This window comes from Epargyreus clarus, unplaced genomic scaffold, assembly GCF_041222505.1.
Source record: "Epargyreus clarus isolate Ecla_fem2 unplaced genomic scaffold, WU_Ecla_fem_2.2 ptg000031l, whole genome shotgun sequence".
In the NCBI taxonomy this organism is placed as follows: Eukaryota; Metazoa; Arthropoda; class Insecta; order Lepidoptera; family Hesperiidae; genus Epargyreus; species Epargyreus clarus.
This window is the reverse complement of record NW_027332236.1, coordinates 2651044-2670321: the sequence shown is the minus strand read 5'-3', so window position 1 is coordinate 2670321 and position 19278 is coordinate 2651044. Positions and strand designations below refer to the sequence as shown.

Below are 19278 nucleotides of genomic sequence, written 5' to 3'. Positions count from 1 at the left end.
CCGCTAATATCTGCAATTTGCTATTGTGACGTGACTCGTTTCTATATTGGGAACGGACTAGGAGTTTGGCGTGAACTATACTTAAAACATTGCGGGACCTTTTAAAGGTCAGTCCCCGTCACAAAAAAGAGACATTCATTATTTTATTGGTGTCTCATATCTTAAGTGATAACAGAGATATGTCCAAATTAAATTCTTGTTATTACCTACTAACCTTCAGCTCAATAATAAAGGAGGTTTTTTATTCACTGTATGAGCGTAAGGGCACAAGTGTGAATCAACACGATTTGAGAAAGAAAAATCCGGTTGATCAAGATTGCATCGTTAATAGATGGAGTAACTGTCATACTAAAATGTGCACTACGGCCGATCGGTATTCTAGAAGGCAGGTTAGTTAATGTTTTTACTGATTTTTGAGCAAAAATCGTGATATAAAATATGTAGTATTTCGGTGATCAACAATATTGAAATATGATGTTTAATGATCAAGTGATTGGCAATAACGTGATGCAAATTAATTGTAATGAATTGAAAATCACTTTGGTAGTCTGTTAATTTATTCTGTGTTTAAATTTGCCTCTTAGTGTTCACGAAAATGTGATAAAGAAATCGTGATATTCAAATATAATCGTGATAATAATTATAAATACGGAAGTGATAATGATTTTTAGTGGTGACAAATATTTTTGTGTACAGAATATTGAGGTGATTGTGATATTGTGTGATAGGAATACATTTTATTTGAATTTAAATTTGGTAAAAAATATGTGCGTTTTTCGAATACATTTGTGTTAATATCAAAAAATACATTTCGTGTTATATTTTACAGTTTGTGATCATGATTTTACTTGGTGGTAATGTGTAGTTACTTTAAAATATTTATTTAAAAATAGTGGAAAATTTTAATATTTAAAGATTCTAATTTTTATTATTATTTAAAGGTGAATGATAAGTTATTTAAAATACTAATTGACTTAAGTTAAAAGATCCATGTGCTTTAGTGACAAACTCACATAGGGCTTTGTTGGGACCGAAGATATGTTCTGGAACGGATAGTTTTAGATCATTTTAGGGACCCTTAGTGATCAGACATTTTTTTAAAGGGGATTGCAGCTGACCAATGCACTTGTGACGTACAGATTTTGGTTTGGTTTAATTGCGCCAATTGTAGGGGGTATTCCATCAGACTGACCAAATACCTACATGTCAATATACTTCATACGTACTTGAAATAACGGAGACGTACCTTCAGTTTCAGCAGTGATAGCCTAGTGGTTAAGAAATTCGGCCTCTCGATCGAGGGGTCCGAGTTTCAAATCCCAGGCCCAGGCATAAGGGGTACCTATGTAAATTATATTAGTTGAAACTAATACATTTAAAGGTGGTAGAACCCTCTGCAGTTCGACTCCGACGGCACCAACACCACCTCTATTTCTAATAACAGCAGTATTAAGAGCTGCTGTGTTCTGGTTTGAAGGGTGTATGGGAGGCATATTATTCCGAGGCATTTCAGCATAGTCCTCAAGGGTAGAGGCGTACGTGAGGCCAATCTTAGGTAAGAATGTAATCTTATTCAAGATTGATGACAGTTGTCTATGGGCGGCAGCCACTTACCATCAGGTGGACTGCATGCTCCTCTGCTATCCCAATATTATAAAAAAATACAAGCGTGACCTCAAAAGTGTTGTTTTTCCCCACCTTTCACTTTGAAATCATAAATATGTATATGAGTAAATTCTAGTCCTGCGTTGGAGCTAACACATACACAAACACACACTTTCTCCTTTAATAACTTTTTTCAAGAATATAATGCTAAAATACTTTTAATATACCCGAGAAAAGGTTTTAAAATCAATTATTAAATTATTTTTGTGTACATAATATGTAAAATGTAAATCACTGTTAAAATGTACATTATAATTCATTATATTATACTCGTGGTATGATATGACTTTCAACTCCACCATAAATTGTAATGTACCACTAATGTCAATATTAAACAGGTAACCTGTATAATATTATTTTTTTAAAATATGCAGAACATATGAGTTTCATGCACTGCTTCTTGAAACAGTGGTAGATTATTGACGTTCAAAAGAGGTTTATACGAATCATAATTGAATAAAATATAAGTATTTGAATTTTGAACATTTTCGTACATTTTTAATGGTTCCAGATCTTGGTGCTGTCTTCAGGATGCTTCGCTTCGTTCTCCGCTGGGATAATGCTCTCCTTTCCATCCGTTCTCAATCCATCGATCCAGTCTCCAAACAGCACGTTTCATGCCACCTCTAGCCAGAGTTCCTGGATAGGTAAGCTTTCATCACTACAAACTCCCAAAGAGTGGGAATTTTTATGATCCGGTGCATGGTGATGTATTTAATTTTGGACAATCGAGCATAAAATCCATCAACTTCTATATAATAGTGAAATAGTTTTTTTTTATAATATAGGAGTAGCAGGCGAACTAGCAGTCCACCTGATGGTAAGTGGCTACTTCCACCCATGGACATCTGTAATCAACCCCAGAAAGGATTAGATATTCCTACCTGAGGTCGACCACAGATGTGCTGCGACCCCTGAGAACTGAGCTGGAACGCCTCTGAAAAGTATGTCTCCCTTACCACACCCTTCAAACCAGAACACAGCAGCGCTTAACACTGCTGTTATGAGGCAGAAATACGTGTGTCGGTGGTGCCGCCGAAGTCGAATCACAAAGGGTTCTACCTTTGTAGTATTTTAATAGTGAAATAGTACATGAGCATGCAGTCTAACTGATCGTAAGTAACTACTGCTTTCCGTGGACATCTGTAATCAAACCCATAACAATAAGAGTCTTACCTAACGTTCGTACCTGTTGACCACAGACGCTTTACAATTCCTGAGGCTCAAGTTGGAACGCCTCTGATAAGTATATCATCTTTATCAAACTTTTTCAATCTGAACACAACAGCGTTTTACGTGGCGCTTCCGCTGTCGAACTACAACCACCTTCTCCTACTTACTTAATATCACGTTTGTTACATATTATATTTAACTATATAATATTTAGCTTAAATCTTATTGTTTCAGCTGCAAGCAACGGTATAAGTGGAATTTTGGGATTTTTCGTCCTTTCACCGTTATTCCAAATGTATGGCCGGAAATATATCAACTTAGGGATTAACGTCGTCCAACTGATCGGATGGATCCTTTTCATCTTCGCCAACAGTATCCTGGAGCTGCTGTTCGCTAGACTGATGCAAGGGTTCGTCGTTGGCAGCTACTTTATCTCCGCCATCACGGTTACTGAGTACTGTGATCCGAAAAGAAGAGGCTACTTCATGACCATGAAGAAGATATCGATTGCCTTAGGCTCGTTCGCGTGCCACTCCTTAGCTTTAGTCTTCGATTGGAGACAAATCTCAATGTTCGCTGCCGGGCCAGTCGTCTTGGCTGGAGTTATGACGTTATTCTGGGTAGAAAGCCCAGCCTTTTTAGCCATGAAAGGCAGGTTTGACGAATGCGAGAAAGCATTTATCTGGGCCAAAGGTAATTCTCCGGAAAGACTTAAAGAACTCAAAGATCTGATCAGGGCACAGAGTGAACGATTGGAGAAAAAGAAGACTTCTGCTAAGAAGCCCTTCTTCATGACTAATATCCTTAAGAAGCTCATGAGAAAAGACTTTCTCAAATCATTCTTTATAGTTGCATTGCTAACGCTAGCAATAGATGCTAGTGGAAGATATTTCCTACTAGCATATTTAACTCAGATCATGGTAGAGATAACAGGAGATAAGTCAATCGCGATGTATTGTTCAATCGCATCTGATGTATTGTTAATAAGTGCTTTATCCACTTCATGTATACTTATCAGATATTTTAAGCGACGTACATTATTATTCACACTTGGTGCTTTCACAAATGTATTAATGTTTCTAGTAAGTTTCGCACTTGTGTTGAAATCTCATTTTAATATAGCGACAGAGGTACGTTGGTTAGTACCGAGTATGATATTGATGCACAGCTTCGTATCTCATGTCGGTTTAGTTCCTGTAGCGTTTGCTATATCAGCGGAAATATTTCCTTTAGAACATAAGGGTTATGGGTCCTTTACTGGTGGTATAGTGTTTACTACTTTCTACGCCTTGTCTCTTAAAGTAACTCCGATGATGATTGAGAGTACAGGCGTGGCAGGAACATATGCTATATACGGAATATGTGTGACGATATGTTTAGGATTATTATACATAATTTTGCCAGAAACTAAAGATAAGACGTTGCAACAAATTGAGGATGAAATAAAAAATGTAAAGAGATCAGTGGAAAATGATGTTTTACTAGTTAATAATAGCGAGGCAATTAAAAATATTTGATAAGATTTTTAAATTGTTTAAATTGAAATGAATGCATGGTAAGCGACATTCAGTCACTCACAGAAGCATTTGCAACTGAGTCCAAAAATAAGTTCTAACGGTTCTAAGTAAAGTAGGTAAGGAAGTTAGGGAACCACAACCATCTTTTCTAGTGTGAAGCAATTCCGTTTAGATGTAAGGGTGTAAATGCTGGTTGGGGTACATGTCAGGCGACCATAGTAGTCCTTAAGAGTGGCAGCTGAGGACTAAGTTAAAACGCCTCGTGGGTTTAGTTACCTGGGAACTGTTTATTAAATTGAAATTTTATTTTTGTATAAGTGGCTAAAAGTCTTGACATTGTAATTATAATGTATTCTAATTTATTAATTATGATATTTGTGTGTATAATTTTATATTTAAATAATAATAATTGATCCTGTAATTTTATTAATAATTTTGTACGTCAGTGATGACAAAATGTATATGAAGCATTTTACAAAATAAATTTGATTTGATTTGATTTGATTTGATTTGAACTAAACAGCAGAGCTTACTGCTGTGTTCTTAGGCAAAAATTGGAGTGGTCGTCTTCCCGGTTGAACCACCTAAAATTAGATGTCATGTTGACAAGATTAACAAAAAAATAATGCCATGCTGACATGTTAAGTATGGTATTTAATTTAATATTTTTTATTTATAATTGTAATTAACGTATGCACAAATAAATATCGACTTTAATTCCGTGTACAATGTACTTAAATTATTAAAGCTAAAATTAAAAAAAAAGTATAATTTAAAAAACAAAAGTATAATTGTGAATAACATCCATGTAAGTACCTAATATGTAACAACCTAATATCATTTTATTAAAGACTAGCTGTGCCCTGCGGTTTTACCCGCGTTAAAAAGTAAACCTAACGCAGGTGAAACCGCGGTGCACAGCTAGTTTTAAAATATATGAAGCCTAAGTTACTCCTTATTACATCAGCTACCTGCCAATAAAAGTCCCGTCAAAATCGGTCCAGCCATTTCAGGGATTAGCCGGAACAAACAAACAGACAGACAGACAAAAATTGTAAAAAATGTTAGTTCGGTGTATGTACCGTATGTATATTCATATGCATGTAGTAATAAGCGGTTATTTCAATATTAAAAACAGACACACCAATTTTATTTATATGTATAGATTGTAGATATATTGTGCTTCCAAACTTGTCATTTAGGTATTTTAGTTTATGATCTCTTTATAATTTAGCTTAATCATGTCTTAAATTACTTTTGTATATAAGTATGTAATAATTATAGTTTAAAAATTAAAAACCACGCTAAAATCGAACATGGAAAATCTTTAAGCCTGATTCCTGACAATCCTGATGAGGAGAATGCGATAAAATTATTAAAATCGTGTATTGTCATCGGTTCTTGATAATTGTTCAACATTTTAAATTAATCGGGTTCAAAGTGGGTAAAATCGAGTTCAAAGATTCCGTTACATACATAAATACAGGTCAAGCTAATAAAAGCGTGGTAAAATATTTCAAAAAATATCATTTGTAAACCACATAACAAATATCTCTAAACATACATCATTTGTAAACCACAAGAGGGTAATTACCTCAACGAATTTAATTATTCATTACCTTAATTACAAAACAGATTTACTTGCAGACTATAAATATATTTATAGTTGTAAGACAAATTATTCCCTTCATTTTTATCACTATGCTTAAGTTATATAAGTGTCTATCCACATTTTTCTTTACATAATATAGGAATAGCAGACGAGCATGCAGTCCATCATCATCATCATCATCAACCCATTACTGTCCCACTGCTGGGCACGGGTCTCCTCTCAGAATGAGAAGGATTAGGCCATAGTCCACCGCGCTGACCAAGTGCGTATTGGTAGACTTCACATACCTTTAAGATTTTTATCTCTCAGGTATGCAGGTTTCCTCACGATGTTTTCCTTCACCGTTTAAGCAAGTGATAATTAATTTCTAATACGCACATAAATTTGAAAATCAGAGGTGCATGCCTGGGATTTGAACCTCGGACCCCTCGATCGAGAGGCCGCCTTTCTTAACCGCTAGGCTATCACTGCTTGCATGCAGTCCACCTGATAGCAAGTGGCTACTGCCGTCATCATCAACCCATTACTGTCCCACTGCTGGGCACGGGTCTCCTCTCAGAATGAGAAGCATAGGCCATAGTCCACCGCGCTGGCCAAGTGCGTATTGGTAGACTTCACATACTATCACATACTTCACATTTGCTTAAACTGTGACGACCCGCGTGGCGGAGCACGGTCTGACGCGCAGAGGGTCCCGCGTTCGATCCCCGGCCAGACAGATATCTAAATGATAAATTTAGTTTGTTTCTGGGTCTGGGTGTTTGTGTATTTGTGTGTGTGTGTCCATAGCACCCACGATACAGGGAATCCTAGTGTGGGGCTGTGAGTGTAGAAAGCGTTAAGCGTTAAACTGTGAAGTAAACCAATGTGAGGAAACCTGCTCTCCTGAGAGTTAAAAAAAATCTAAAGAGTATAAATTCTACTATATCGTAAGAAATCATATACAAATTAATAAAATTGAAATATCTGTTGTTGTTGTATTTCCAAAATTGTCCTTCTGTCAGTTTGTTCCGGTTAATGGCCGAAATTGCTAGACCGATTTCGACGGGACTTTTACTGGAAGCTAAGTGTTCTTAGGAGTAACTTAGGCTACTTTAATTACAGAAAATAAGAAGTGATAGCCTAGTGGTTAAGAAAATCGGCCTCTTAACCGAAGGGTTCGAGGTTGAAATCCCAGGCGCGTATCACTGATTTTTCAAAGTTACGTGCGAATTAGAAATTCATTATCACTTGCTTAGACGGCAAAGAGAACATTGTGAGGAAACCTATATACCTAAGAAATCTAAAAAAAAGTTTTAAAGGTATGTGCAGTCTACCAATACGCACTTGGCCAGCGCGGTACACTATGGCCTAATCCTTCTCATTCAGAAAGAGAACAGTGCCCAACAGTGCGACAGTAATGAGTTGTTGATGATGTATATATATAAAGATAAAGAATTAGGGTTCCGCGCAAACTAAGTAAAGGCTTAACCCTGAGTGTTTACACTTTCAACTGGTGAAACCATAGGGCAAGGGTCACAAATAATATATATAAGACTAGTGGTGCCCGCGGCTTCGCCCGCATTTTAAAGAAATAATATGACATACATAAAACGGAAAATTTGTACTTTGGAATGACAGTGGTGCCATTTGTCGAAAATTGGTCTTACCAACTCCCAAACCCTTGTGGACTCTTGGACAACAACTTTGCTAAAGATCGTCACTTGATCAAATGCATAGTTTCCGATTCTATAACTACTTACGAATTAAAAATTAATTAACAAAACCTTTTCCCACGGACTAAATTGTGAATCTAAACCATTCTCAAGTCCTCTTGAACACACACAACAAATTTCATCAAAATCAGTCCAGTCGTTTAGGAGGAGTTGAGTGATATACACACGCACATAAGAAATATATATATAAAGATATGTGTAGGAAGTGACAGCCGGTCAAGGTAATACGTATCATAATATAGGCTTTTTATTAAGTACAGGTATGTTATCTTGCCTTTTATTGCGTAATTCAATACGCACTGCCTTATTAGTACTCAAATTTAATCAAGGTGTGGTTGAACATCTTTTATATCATTTTACGTCGAGGGATACGAAAAATCGTTTGCATAAAAATGCAAAGGGATATGCGAAGAAAGGTTATGTAATTATTTTAATGAAGGTACTACAACTAGCAATCATAAAAACAAGAAAATCGACTTATATATGTATATACAATACAGAAGTAGCAGACGAGCATGCAGTCCAACTGATGTTATGTAGCCTCTGCTGCCCATTGACACCTGCCATCAACCCCAGACAAGACCACCTGGTCTTGTTAGAATCTTCTCATCTGAGGTCAGCCACACATGCTTCGCTACCCCTGTGGATTAAGCTGGAATTCCTTGGAAAATCCGGTGGTGCCGGAGTCGAACCACAATGGGTTCTACTACCTTCTTCTACGACTCTGGCGGCACCACTGCCACACTTATTTCTGTCTAATAACAGCAGTGTTAGGCGCTGCTGTGTTCCGTTTTGAAGGGTTTGGTAAGGGAGACAGACTTTTCCGAGGCGTTCCAGCTTAGTCCTCAGGGGTAGCGGCGCATCTGTGGCCGACCTCAGGTAGGAATATCTAATCCTATCTGGGGTTGATCACAGATGTCCATGGACGGCAGCCACGTACCATCAGGTGGACTGCATGCTCGTCTGCTACTCCTATATTGTATCAAAAAACCTGTAGTTTATTCTAACGATAAAGTAGACCTTCTACCAAATAGAAAGTAATCATCGTCGCCTATGGTCATTTGCAACACCAGAGGAGGCACCAATGCATCGCCCGTCTTGTATGAGAGCTCTTTTTGCACCTTTTTTGAAGATTATTTGTTATATTATTAAAAAAAACATTACAAACTTACACTTCTGTTTTATTTATTTGAATAGATTTTGAAGGTGGTAGAACCCTTTATGGTTCGACTCCGGCGGCACCACCGCCACACCTATTTCTACCTAATAACAGCAGTGCTAGGCGCTGCTGTGTTCCGGTTTGAAGGGTGTGGTAAGGGAGACAGACTTTTCCGAGGCGTTCCAGCTTAGTCCTCAGGGGTAGCGGCGCATCTGTGGCCGACCTCAGGTAGGAATATCTAATCCTATCTGGGGTTGATTACAGATGTCCATGGGCGGCAGTAGCCACTTACCATCAGGTAGACTGCATGCTCGTCTGCTACTCTTATATTATATAAAAAAAAAAAAAAAAGATCTTCTATCTTTGTTTTACGAGATCAACTTGTTTTTTCGTAATTTAATGGCGTCTTGTCATAAAGTTGATAGGTCAACTCACGCCGTTACATTAATATTGATTGTTCATTAGCATTGATTTATTAGTATGTTATGTAGATTTTTTGTAGCATTATATTTATGTAGATTTTTTGTAGCATTATATTTATACAGGATGGAAAAGTTTCACATTAATCTTTAGCCCACTTATTTTAATGTAGCTTTTATAGGAGGGTCATGGAGATATATACAGGATGGAAAAGTTTCGCATTAATCTTTAGCCCACTTATTTTAATGTAGCTTTTATATCAGGGTCGATAATATTATTTTAAAAAAGGGATTTCTACCATTTACATGGTATTTATTAGCTAAGTACACCGTATTTTCATTTATTTTTAGTATTTTTCTCATAGCAGCCATAAAAGTAAATGCATTGTAAAAATTTGAACTGTCTACTTTTTACCATTGAATAGATAAAGCGAAAAACGCTAAAAAAATGAGGTTTATTGTAAGGCAACCCCCATTTATTTTCAAGTCTTTTATTTTTAGTATTTGTTGTTATACATACTCTATAAAAATTCAAGTGTCTATCTGTTAGGGTTTAAAAGATAGACAGATCCCTTGTGACAGTACGCTCTCTAACAAGTTTTTGTTTTACTATATATTTTCTCGTGTAAATGAATTAATTATTCTTAAGGATAATAAATCATATCTAAACATTTAACACATTATTAGCTTAACATCGTGTAACAGTTTTAAATAAACAACAGTTTTACAAACAAGATATTTCGTATCATTCTCCAAAAAATTCTTCATTAGATACCTACATCGTAGGTACAAAAATATAGTCCGTCATAGGAGGACAGGATCCACATTTTGAAAAATAATTTAATATAAGAATAAAAATTATATATAAAAAATTAAGAATAAATAAATAAATAAATAATAAATTAATTTATTAAATTAATAAATTATTAATTATTATTAAATTAATTATATTTAAATTAAAAAAATAATTATTATATATAAAAATTCAAGTGTCTATCTGTTAGGGTTTAAAAGATAGACAGATCCCTTGTAACAGTACGCTCTCTAACAAGTTTTTGTTTTACTATATATTTTCTCGTGTAAATGAATTAATTATTCTTAAGGATAATAAATCATATCTAAACATTTAACACATTATTAGCTTAAAATCGTGTAACAGTTTTAAATAAACAACAGTTTTACAAACAAGATGTTTCGTATCATTCTCCAAAAAATTCTTCATTAGATACCTACATCGTAGGTACAAAAATATAGTCCGTCATAGGAGGACAGGATCCACATTTTGAAAAATAATTTAATATAAGACATCTGTGTACCAGCATATTTTTAGTGATGATGCGAATAATCGATGGATGTTTGAAGCCTTTTATTTTTTGCACCCACTTAAATGATATGCCAACATTGGCACAGATAAAAAATAATAAAACTAATGAACCCTTTTTACGACGTGCGTGACTTTATAAATAAAACATGATTTGTTTTTCAAAAGTGATATATTGTTTTAGGCTAAAAACTGGTTACTGAGGTAATGTCGGGGTTAAAGTTATAGCGGCTTCCCACGGCCGCTGATTCTACGGATTTTTGCACGGATGGCCGAGAAGCACGGAATGCTATGGATCGTACCAAGGCTCTTCCGATGGCGCGCGTCGCGCGTGTGTCTAAGTTGCGAAATTCGAAGCCATTTTGTCATTTGTCAAATGAATGACGTGCAAAGTATACGGGATACACACGCACATGCCGCAGGGACAATCAAGTGTGTAAGAGTGGCGATGTCCCTTGGCTCCCTCATTGTGGTGTGTTTACGCAAGCAGGGGCAATTTCCTAGACTGGTCCTGCAGGGTGGCAGGGGCGCAAGACCACCCTTGGTTCCTAGATTGCCATAACCTAAGTAGGTCACAATACTCTGAATCACTGCACGGCAGACAAGTGTGTAGAGATACTCCCGATATCGCCACGACCGCCGTGCACGTTATATTGTCCTACGGCAGATTTGTGAGTAGCTCGTTTAAGAAATCGCAATGCACCGTTGCAGGGGCTGACTCGCGATGTCGAGGCACCGCTCGACTCGTTCGTGCCAAAGACGATCCTGATCCCACTGTGCGTTGTACAGTGTTCATCTGTGATATCACGCACCGTGGGAAGCTAGCATAAGGCATATACTTCATAAATACACTTATGCTTTTTGAGCGCTCAAACATCAAAATAAAGCCGATAAACCAGTATAACTACTATGTATGGTAGATACTTTTGATAAAGCGGTTGTCTTATCTCGGTGTTAACGCATACACGCGCGTGCCACACACATACATGCATTTAGTCGTGCGTGTATGTTTTATTTTATAGCATAGGAGTAGCAGACGAGCATGCAATCCACCTGATGTTAAGTGGCTACCACCGCCCATGGACATCTGTAATCAAACCCAGATAGGTTTACATATTCCTACCTGAGGTCGGCCACAGATGCTACCCCTGATGACTAAGCTGGAACAGTATGTCTCCCTTACCACACCCTTCAAACCGGAACACAGCAGCGCCTAACACTGCTGTTATGAGGCAGAAATAGGTGTGGCGGTGATGTTTAAAATCGAACCAGGATTCTATCAGCTTCAAGGAGTCTTTCAACTTTGAATACATTATAAATACACGTATTTAAAGGCAACAGACAAGTTTGCAACTTGTTATTCAGAAAATTGTTATTGAGAATCAGTGCAAATCTTTGTAGTGCAAAAGCAGCACGACTGCCGATTACGAAGTTGAGAAATAAAATCCGGTTTAATGAGATACGTTTAATTTTATTGATAAAATGAAACATAATAAAATAACCGCGTAACTTAACTGTCCACTGAATTTATCGAATAATTTTGGTAACAATTCCGTTAAAAAAATTAAAACGGAATTAAAAATAATTCTGTTAAAAAAACAATAATAAATTGTTAATTCTCCGAATTAGAAAGAAGGAATACATTCTTAATTCTTTGAATTAAGAATATTTTTGAATTAAGATTTTTTTATTTAAGAAGCCTGTCAAAAATCATTCTGTTACTTTAGTGATGTGATGTGACTTTGGATATATTTAATTTTGTGATTATTATCGAGACAGTGATTGATTAATAATATTTTTTATATTTTATCTGCCTCTGTGAACAGAGGCAAAATTAGTACTTGATCAAATGAGCAGCATAGATGATGGTTGTGGGAAACAGGTAATGTATTTTTTACTTTATAATTATAAACACTTAAGAAATTAAATTGACCCTCATTATATCCATAATAAAAACGCCAAATAAGGCTAAAAACATTAGCCTGACACAAGTGTTCCAATAATTTAGAAAGTTTTATGTTCCGACTAGATCATAGGTAGTTACTGCTAAAAGCAGTTATGCTAGTTAGGCTAAGTGCTACTACTGTATGATTTTTTAAGCTTGCAGGTTATTTTGGCCTTATTTTGATTTTTTTTATTTCTAGGGTTCTGTGCCCGAAGGGTAAAAACGGAACCCTATTACTAAGACTTCGCTGTCTCTCCGTCTGTCACAGGACTCTATCTACGAAACCGTAATAGATATACACTTGCATGTTTTACGATGAGGATGCATAATGGTGGCCGCTATAAGAACAAATACTAAAAATAAAATAAAATAGAATATTAAAGGGGGTCTCCATAAAACACACCGGTATGTTTCGGCATTTTTCAATCTAACTGTTGGAAGCCATTTGAATTTTTTACAATGCGTTTACAACTATAACTGCTATTATAATAAATACAAATAAGAACAATAAAACACATTTAAATATTTTAACATGTAATTTTATAAAAATAAGTAAAATGTAATGAACATTTGGTGGTATGAAAGCCTCAATGTGCGAGATCGACTCGTACTTGGCGAATTATTTATTCATGAGCCACTTATTTTTTGCTATTTATGTATGTATATATTTATTTATGTATGTTTTTAATTATTTTTTTAATCAAAAAACATAAAAAATTCAAGAAGTTCCTTAACCTTATTTCAAAGGTCTATTTATAAGCGTTAATCACTCTGGAACCTTGGGAGAACCCCAGCAGTAGGACAACAACAAGTTGATTTTGAAACAAAGTGTTTATATCGACAAGTCCTCGGATAGCATGATTGATTGTTCAATTGTTCATTATTATTTATTGGTAAAATCATTAATACGTTTAATAAAAGCTTTATTATTGGTTTACTATCTTATCTTTATATTTATTGTTATCTATTATCGCCAATCATTAAAAATCAATTTATAAGTATTTGTTTTACCAAAAATCCAAATTTAACAAATCCAAACTGATCTTTGGTAGGTAAAAGATTAATTGATTATGAATAAGGGGTGATAACCCACGTTATATAGTAGAAGATCCGAAGCTAAGTCGAACTGGACCGAGCTGATAATAGAATGAAACTCATTTTATAACGAAATTAGTACATTGGGTAATACATTAAAAATGGGTTTGCTAAAAAAATCCTGGACAGGATAATTTTAATTATTTTTTGAAAAATTAATTTTCATTTTGCAGACAACCCTATATCAACGTGTTCACAATAAAACAGCGCTTCTACTGATATAAAATTTTATCTATTATAATCATGAGTGAAAGTAGTTGCCAGCGAAATACCTGTTTATACCTGACAACCCAGTAGTTCGTCCACGTAAATAATAGGCAACCCAAAGCCTGCACATTCTGTATGTTTTTAACATTCACTCAGAATAGAATTTTCTTATTATCTTGATGTTGCAAAATTTAATTTTCAATTAAATTTTAATTTTTCAAAAAATAATTAAAATTATCCTGTCCAGGATTTTTTTAGCAAACCCATTTTTAATGTATTACCCAATGTACTAATTTCATTATAAAATGAGTTTCATTCTATTATCAGCTCAGTCCAGTTCGATTTAGCTTCGGATCTTAGACCAATAGTAGAAACATAGTATTCTAGTTGTTAATTATAACGAACAAAAAGAGTATCTTTCTTTTTGAGTATCATTATTTATTATCGAGGATAGTATAGCCCTTTGTGGTTCAGTTCCGGAGATAATACCGACACATCTATTTTTGCCTAATAACAGTGTTAAGCGCTAATGTGTTATGGTTTGAAGAATGTTTGACTACTAGTCTTTGGGGGTAGCAAACCAGCTGTGGCTGACCTTAGTTAGGATTGTTATAAACCAACTTCAAAAAAGGAGGAGGTTCTCAATTCAACTGTATTTTTTATATCATCTGAGGTTAGTTACAGATGTGGATGCTGTTAGAGCTCTTTGTGTTTCGACTCCGGCGGCACCACCGCCACACCTATTTCTGCCTAAAAACAGCAGTGTTAGGCGCTGCTGTGTTCCGTTTTGAAGGTTGTGGTAAGGGAAACATAATTTTCCGAGGCGTTCCAGCTTAGTTCTCAGGGGTAGCGGTGCATCTGTGGCCGACCTCAGGTGGAAATATCTAATCCTATCTGGGATTGATTACAGATGTCCATGGGCGGCAGTAGCCACTTACTATCAGATCAACTATGCGGACGTATGACACTTCTAAATAAAAAAAAATCTATTTATTTAATATTAAAATAACACGAAATACATATATCGTAGAAGATCAGAAAATCTATAGCAGAAACCATTAATCCATTCCAGATCCTTGTGCTGGCAGCGGGATGTCTCACATCATTCTCATCTGGTATCATGGTGTCGTTTCCAGCGGTACTCAACCCTTCAATCATGGCTCCCAATGGCACTATCCATGCTACCTCTGATGAAGCTTCTTGGATCGGTAACGCATGGACCTTTCTTTGTTAAGATTTTCTAAAGCCTTCTTAATGTAGAACTTTTATTAGTTAAAGCGCGGTATCGTTAATCGTCATATTTATTTGTTGACTTTCTAAAACCTCCTTAAAGTAGAACCTTTACTATTTAACCCTAATGGAGTTATCGTCATATTTATCATACCTTATAACAGCAGTGTTAAGCTGCTGTGTTCCGCTTTAAAGGGAACCACTTTACTTACCAGTGGTCGGCAGTATTCACTTGCCATCAGTAGGACTGCATGCTTGTTTTCTACTTCAATACTTAGTATATAAAATATATTAAACGCTTCACTGCGTTCTACGTTTGGTTAGACTTATGTTTACTCGAAGCTTTCCATGTTAGGCCTTAGAAAAAAGAATATGCCGTTATGCTAAACGTTCATCTCAGTTAAAATCAGCACTGTGCTTATCCGTAATTTTAACGTTCCAGCCGCAAGCAACGGAATCACCGGAATATTCGGATTCTTCTTCCTGTCACCACTCTTCCAAAAATTTGGGCGGAAATATGTCAATTTTGGAGTAAACGTCGTCCAACTGATTGGATGGATAATTTTTGTCTTCGCTGATACTATCTTAGAGCTGTTATCTGCTAGAATGATGCAAGGAGTCGTCGTTGGGAGTTACTTCATCACGGCAATTACAGTCACTGAATACTGTGATCCAAAAAGAAGGGGTTAGTTACTTCATGAGCATGAAGAAGATATCACAAGCAATGGGATCATTGGCTTGCCACTCCTTAGCTTTGGTCGTGAATTGGAGATATATATCCGCGTTTGCTGCTGTACCCCTCATAATATCAGCGATCATGATATTATTCTGGCCCGAAAGTCCTGCTTTCTTAGCCATGAAGGGCAGATTTGAGGAATGCGAGAAATCGTTCATCTGGGCACATGGAAACTCAATTGAAAAGCAAAAAGAACTAAAAGATCTTATTAATGCTCAAGCAGAACGTTTAGAGAGAAAGAAAAATATGCCAACAAAACGTTTGCTTTTAGCGAAGTTGTTTAAAAAGCTAATAAGGAAGGACTTTCTTAAACCGTTCTTGATAGTTTCATTGTTAACTATAGCAATTGATGCCAGTGGAAGGTTCTTTCTGTTAGCGTATTTAACTCAAATCATGATTGAGATAACCGGAGACGAGTCGATTGGGATGTATTGTTCTGTCGCATCAGATGTTTTGTTGATATGTGCTTTATCCACTTCATGTATCCTTATCAGGTTGTTTAAGAGACGTACAATACTATTTACCTTGGGCGCTTTCGCGGTTACTTTAATGTTTTTAGTTAGTTTGGCGCTTGTAATTAAATCTCATTTTCATATAGCGACAGAGGTTCGTTGGTTAGTACCGAGTATCATATTGATGCACAGTTTTGTATCTCACGTCGGTTTAGTTCCAACAGCGTTTGCTATATCGGCGGAAATCTTTCCCTTAGAACATAAAGGTTTAGGGTCCTTTGCTGGTGGTATTGTTTTTACTACTTTTTACGCCTTATCTCTTAAAGTAACTCCAATAATGATTGAGGATACAGGCGTATCGGGAACCTATGCCTTGTATGGAATATGTGTAATAGTATGTTTAGTTTTATTGTATCTTATATTACCAGAGACTAAAGATAAGACGTTGCAACAAATTGAGGACGAAATTAAAGGTGTGAAACGGACAGTTGAAAGTAATGTGTTGTTAAGTATAAGTGATAGAAGTAAAAGTTATCCACAAGCTAGTAATTAATTTTATTAAGCGGTTGTAATAATTGATTTATTTTCATATGTTTAAAATATGTTCGAAAGTATCTTATGTTTTATAAGAAATTTTCAATCATATTTTATAAGAAACATTTCCTTACTGTAGAAATGATATTGTAAAGAGCTATTCAAATTTATTTATGGTTTATTATTTTTTAATGTATTCTACATTATATTAATATTGATTTAGTACATTTATGTAGATAATATTTGTCAGAATTTTAAATTTAAATATTTTAATTCCTTTTTTAATTTTAGACAACTCTGTCGCCTATTATTGATAAGCAATCTATTCAATGAACGATCAATCAATTTGATAGACAAAGATCAAAAGCTGACATTTGCTTACTAGAATGGTCAAATTTCGATCTTTGTTAGGCAAAGGAATGGATAGATTGAATATGAATAATGGGCATCAATCTACTATTCTAACGCTATAACGACTGTCACATCACATTTCCTACATATATTTATATTAGACCTTCAAAAACTCCTTCCGTTAACATTTAGAAGGTCCAAATTAACGGAAAGTGTGTTTTGAAGTCATAGTTCATAACTACTATTACTATTGACTTCCTGACTGATTGTCAAGGAAGTAAAATAGTACAAGAAGTAAAATGTAACAGAGTTCATAGTTTACTACTTATGACTATTAATATTGATTAAATTAATTGTATTTGTTTTATACGAACTGAAATGTGTTTATATCAACTATGAGTATGTTAATTAAAACTGTTGAATTAATTGTATTTGTACCAGACTACGGAGAATAATGTTATTCGAACCTACGTATGTATGTATTTCTGATGTATGTCTGTATGTAGAATGTATGTATTTAAATTTCGTTGGCACAACCTGTAGCTCAAACGGCTTGATGGATTTTATCATATGAGGTGTCGTTGGATTCGTCTAAGTAACATGGGCTATATATTTAAGCAGTCGTGTTTTTTGTTATATTAAGGTTTTTTCTATTTATGTGTTTGTAATTATTGCCATACGACTATACATACATTTAAGTTAGACGTGCGTATGTATTAAAAAAATTAATATTCTGTCCATTTTCTACATTGGTATTCAACAATTTCGGTTAAAACTCAAAACTACAATACTTATCTGGAGATGACTATTTTTATTTTTTTTTCGTAAAAAATAAAAAAAATATCGAACGGAATCACACGGCAAGCTTGTTAAATTAAAAGATTAAGTATCTATTTTTGATTGAACATACAAGGTCGGCATTTTTATTATAGAGTTATCATGTATTGAATAACTTTTTGTTACAGCTCATTAATATAAGTTACAAAATGATTTGTATTTTTTGTGACATTGATGAGTTTGTGTTTTTATGGGCTTAGATTAAAATTATTCAAAGTGCATTGTACTCTGTACATAAAATAAATTCTGAGTACCTGCTAAAGTTTGAATTGAGTACAATCAAAATATATTAAAAAAAATCTGTTACTATCTGCAAAAAGTGTTCCATTTTTAAATCCTAAACATTAGTTTATGCTTCAATTATTATTTTTCCAGTTAGTTATAATAAAAGTATTTGAATGTATTATAAAAAATTACAACTTTAGACCTTTTTATGCGAAATAATACGGGTAGTATTTAAACGAGTGACTGCAAATAAAAGTTTTAAATGACAAAAATAATGAATTTTGGTTATAGTATTACTAAGTGAGCGACTGGCTGCGAGTGACGAGAAATCAACAGAACAGCAACTTAAAAACATTAATGTGAGTTACTTAAAATACGAAATGAGAAGCTTCATTATATTTGAGCGATCTAATAATTGTCTAAGTGTAAATATTGCGTCCTGCGTTTTATTCAATATTTAGCAAATGTTTCTTTTATAAATACTGAGCAGCATTTTATTTTAAATGAAGTGTTTCGAATACAAAAATCACTTTGACGATACTATAATAAGTAGAATATTGTGTGCTCATGTCATTGATCATGAATAAAGGTAAGGTCTGAATTCATACAGATTGGGCCCACCCGCTCGCAGGGCGCTACCGCGCCCTGCTCGCTTAGTTTTATATTGTCTTATATGTTCCGACCTAACCTAACCAATTCAATTAGAAAAACCTAATCTATCTTAATACTAAAGTTGCCTCTCTATATTTCAAGTCGCTCATTTAGTAATGTAGTCGCACAAGTTATGAAAACAGTATTTCATTATCAGTCGCTAAGTTTTTTTATTCGATCGTTTTATAATTTCCCAAATAATACAAGAATAATAAATATGTATGGTTTTTGTAAGTTATATTTAAATTTAATGATGATCCATATGTTTATATTTTTTTATATTAGCAAGAGATTCTATGTAGTAGGTATATTATTGATATTGATTGAATGATATTATTAAATCGCTAAATTAATGAAGCAATAACGTTTCCCGCGACTGATGATTTTTTTTAAATAAAGAGATCTGAAAATTGTGTTAAATGATAATTTATCTG

The 19278-nt window shown here is 34.8% G+C and overlaps 3 protein-coding genes across 3 annotated transcripts; all 3 read left to right on the top strand.

Moving 5' to 3' along the window:
* Positions 1-243: 243 nt before the first annotated feature.
* On the top strand, positions 244-6052 carry LOC140754774 (facilitated trehalose transporter Tret1-like). The gene is made up of 3 exons (XM_073089865.1): positions 244-389; positions 2177-2312; positions 3073-6052. The coding sequence occupies exons 1-3, from the start codon at positions 354-356 to the stop codon at positions 4353-4355; spliced, it is 1455 nt and encodes a 484-aa protein (XP_072945966.1). The 5' UTR covers positions 244-353; the 3' UTR covers positions 4356-6052.
* A 5289-nt stretch (positions 6053-11341) lies between these two features.
* LOC140754893 (facilitated trehalose transporter Tret1-like) lies at positions 11342-15748 on the top strand. Its single transcript, XM_073090055.1, has 3 exons — positions 11342-12463; positions 14901-15036; positions 15501-15748. The coding sequence occupies exons 1-3, from the start codon at positions 12431-12433 to the stop codon at positions 15746-15748; spliced, it is 417 nt and encodes a 138-aa protein (XP_072946156.1). The 5' UTR covers positions 11342-12430.
* Positions 15749-15756: 8 nt separating this feature from the next.
* Positions 15757-18262, top strand: LOC140754816 (facilitated trehalose transporter Tret1-like). The gene has a single exon (XM_073089929.1). It carries the CDS (start codon positions 15762-15764, stop codon positions 16797-16799), a length of 1038 nt encoding a protein of 345 aa, XP_072946030.1. The 5' UTR covers positions 15757-15761; the 3' UTR covers positions 16800-18262.
* The last annotated feature ends 1016 nt before the right edge of the window (positions 18263-19278 follow it).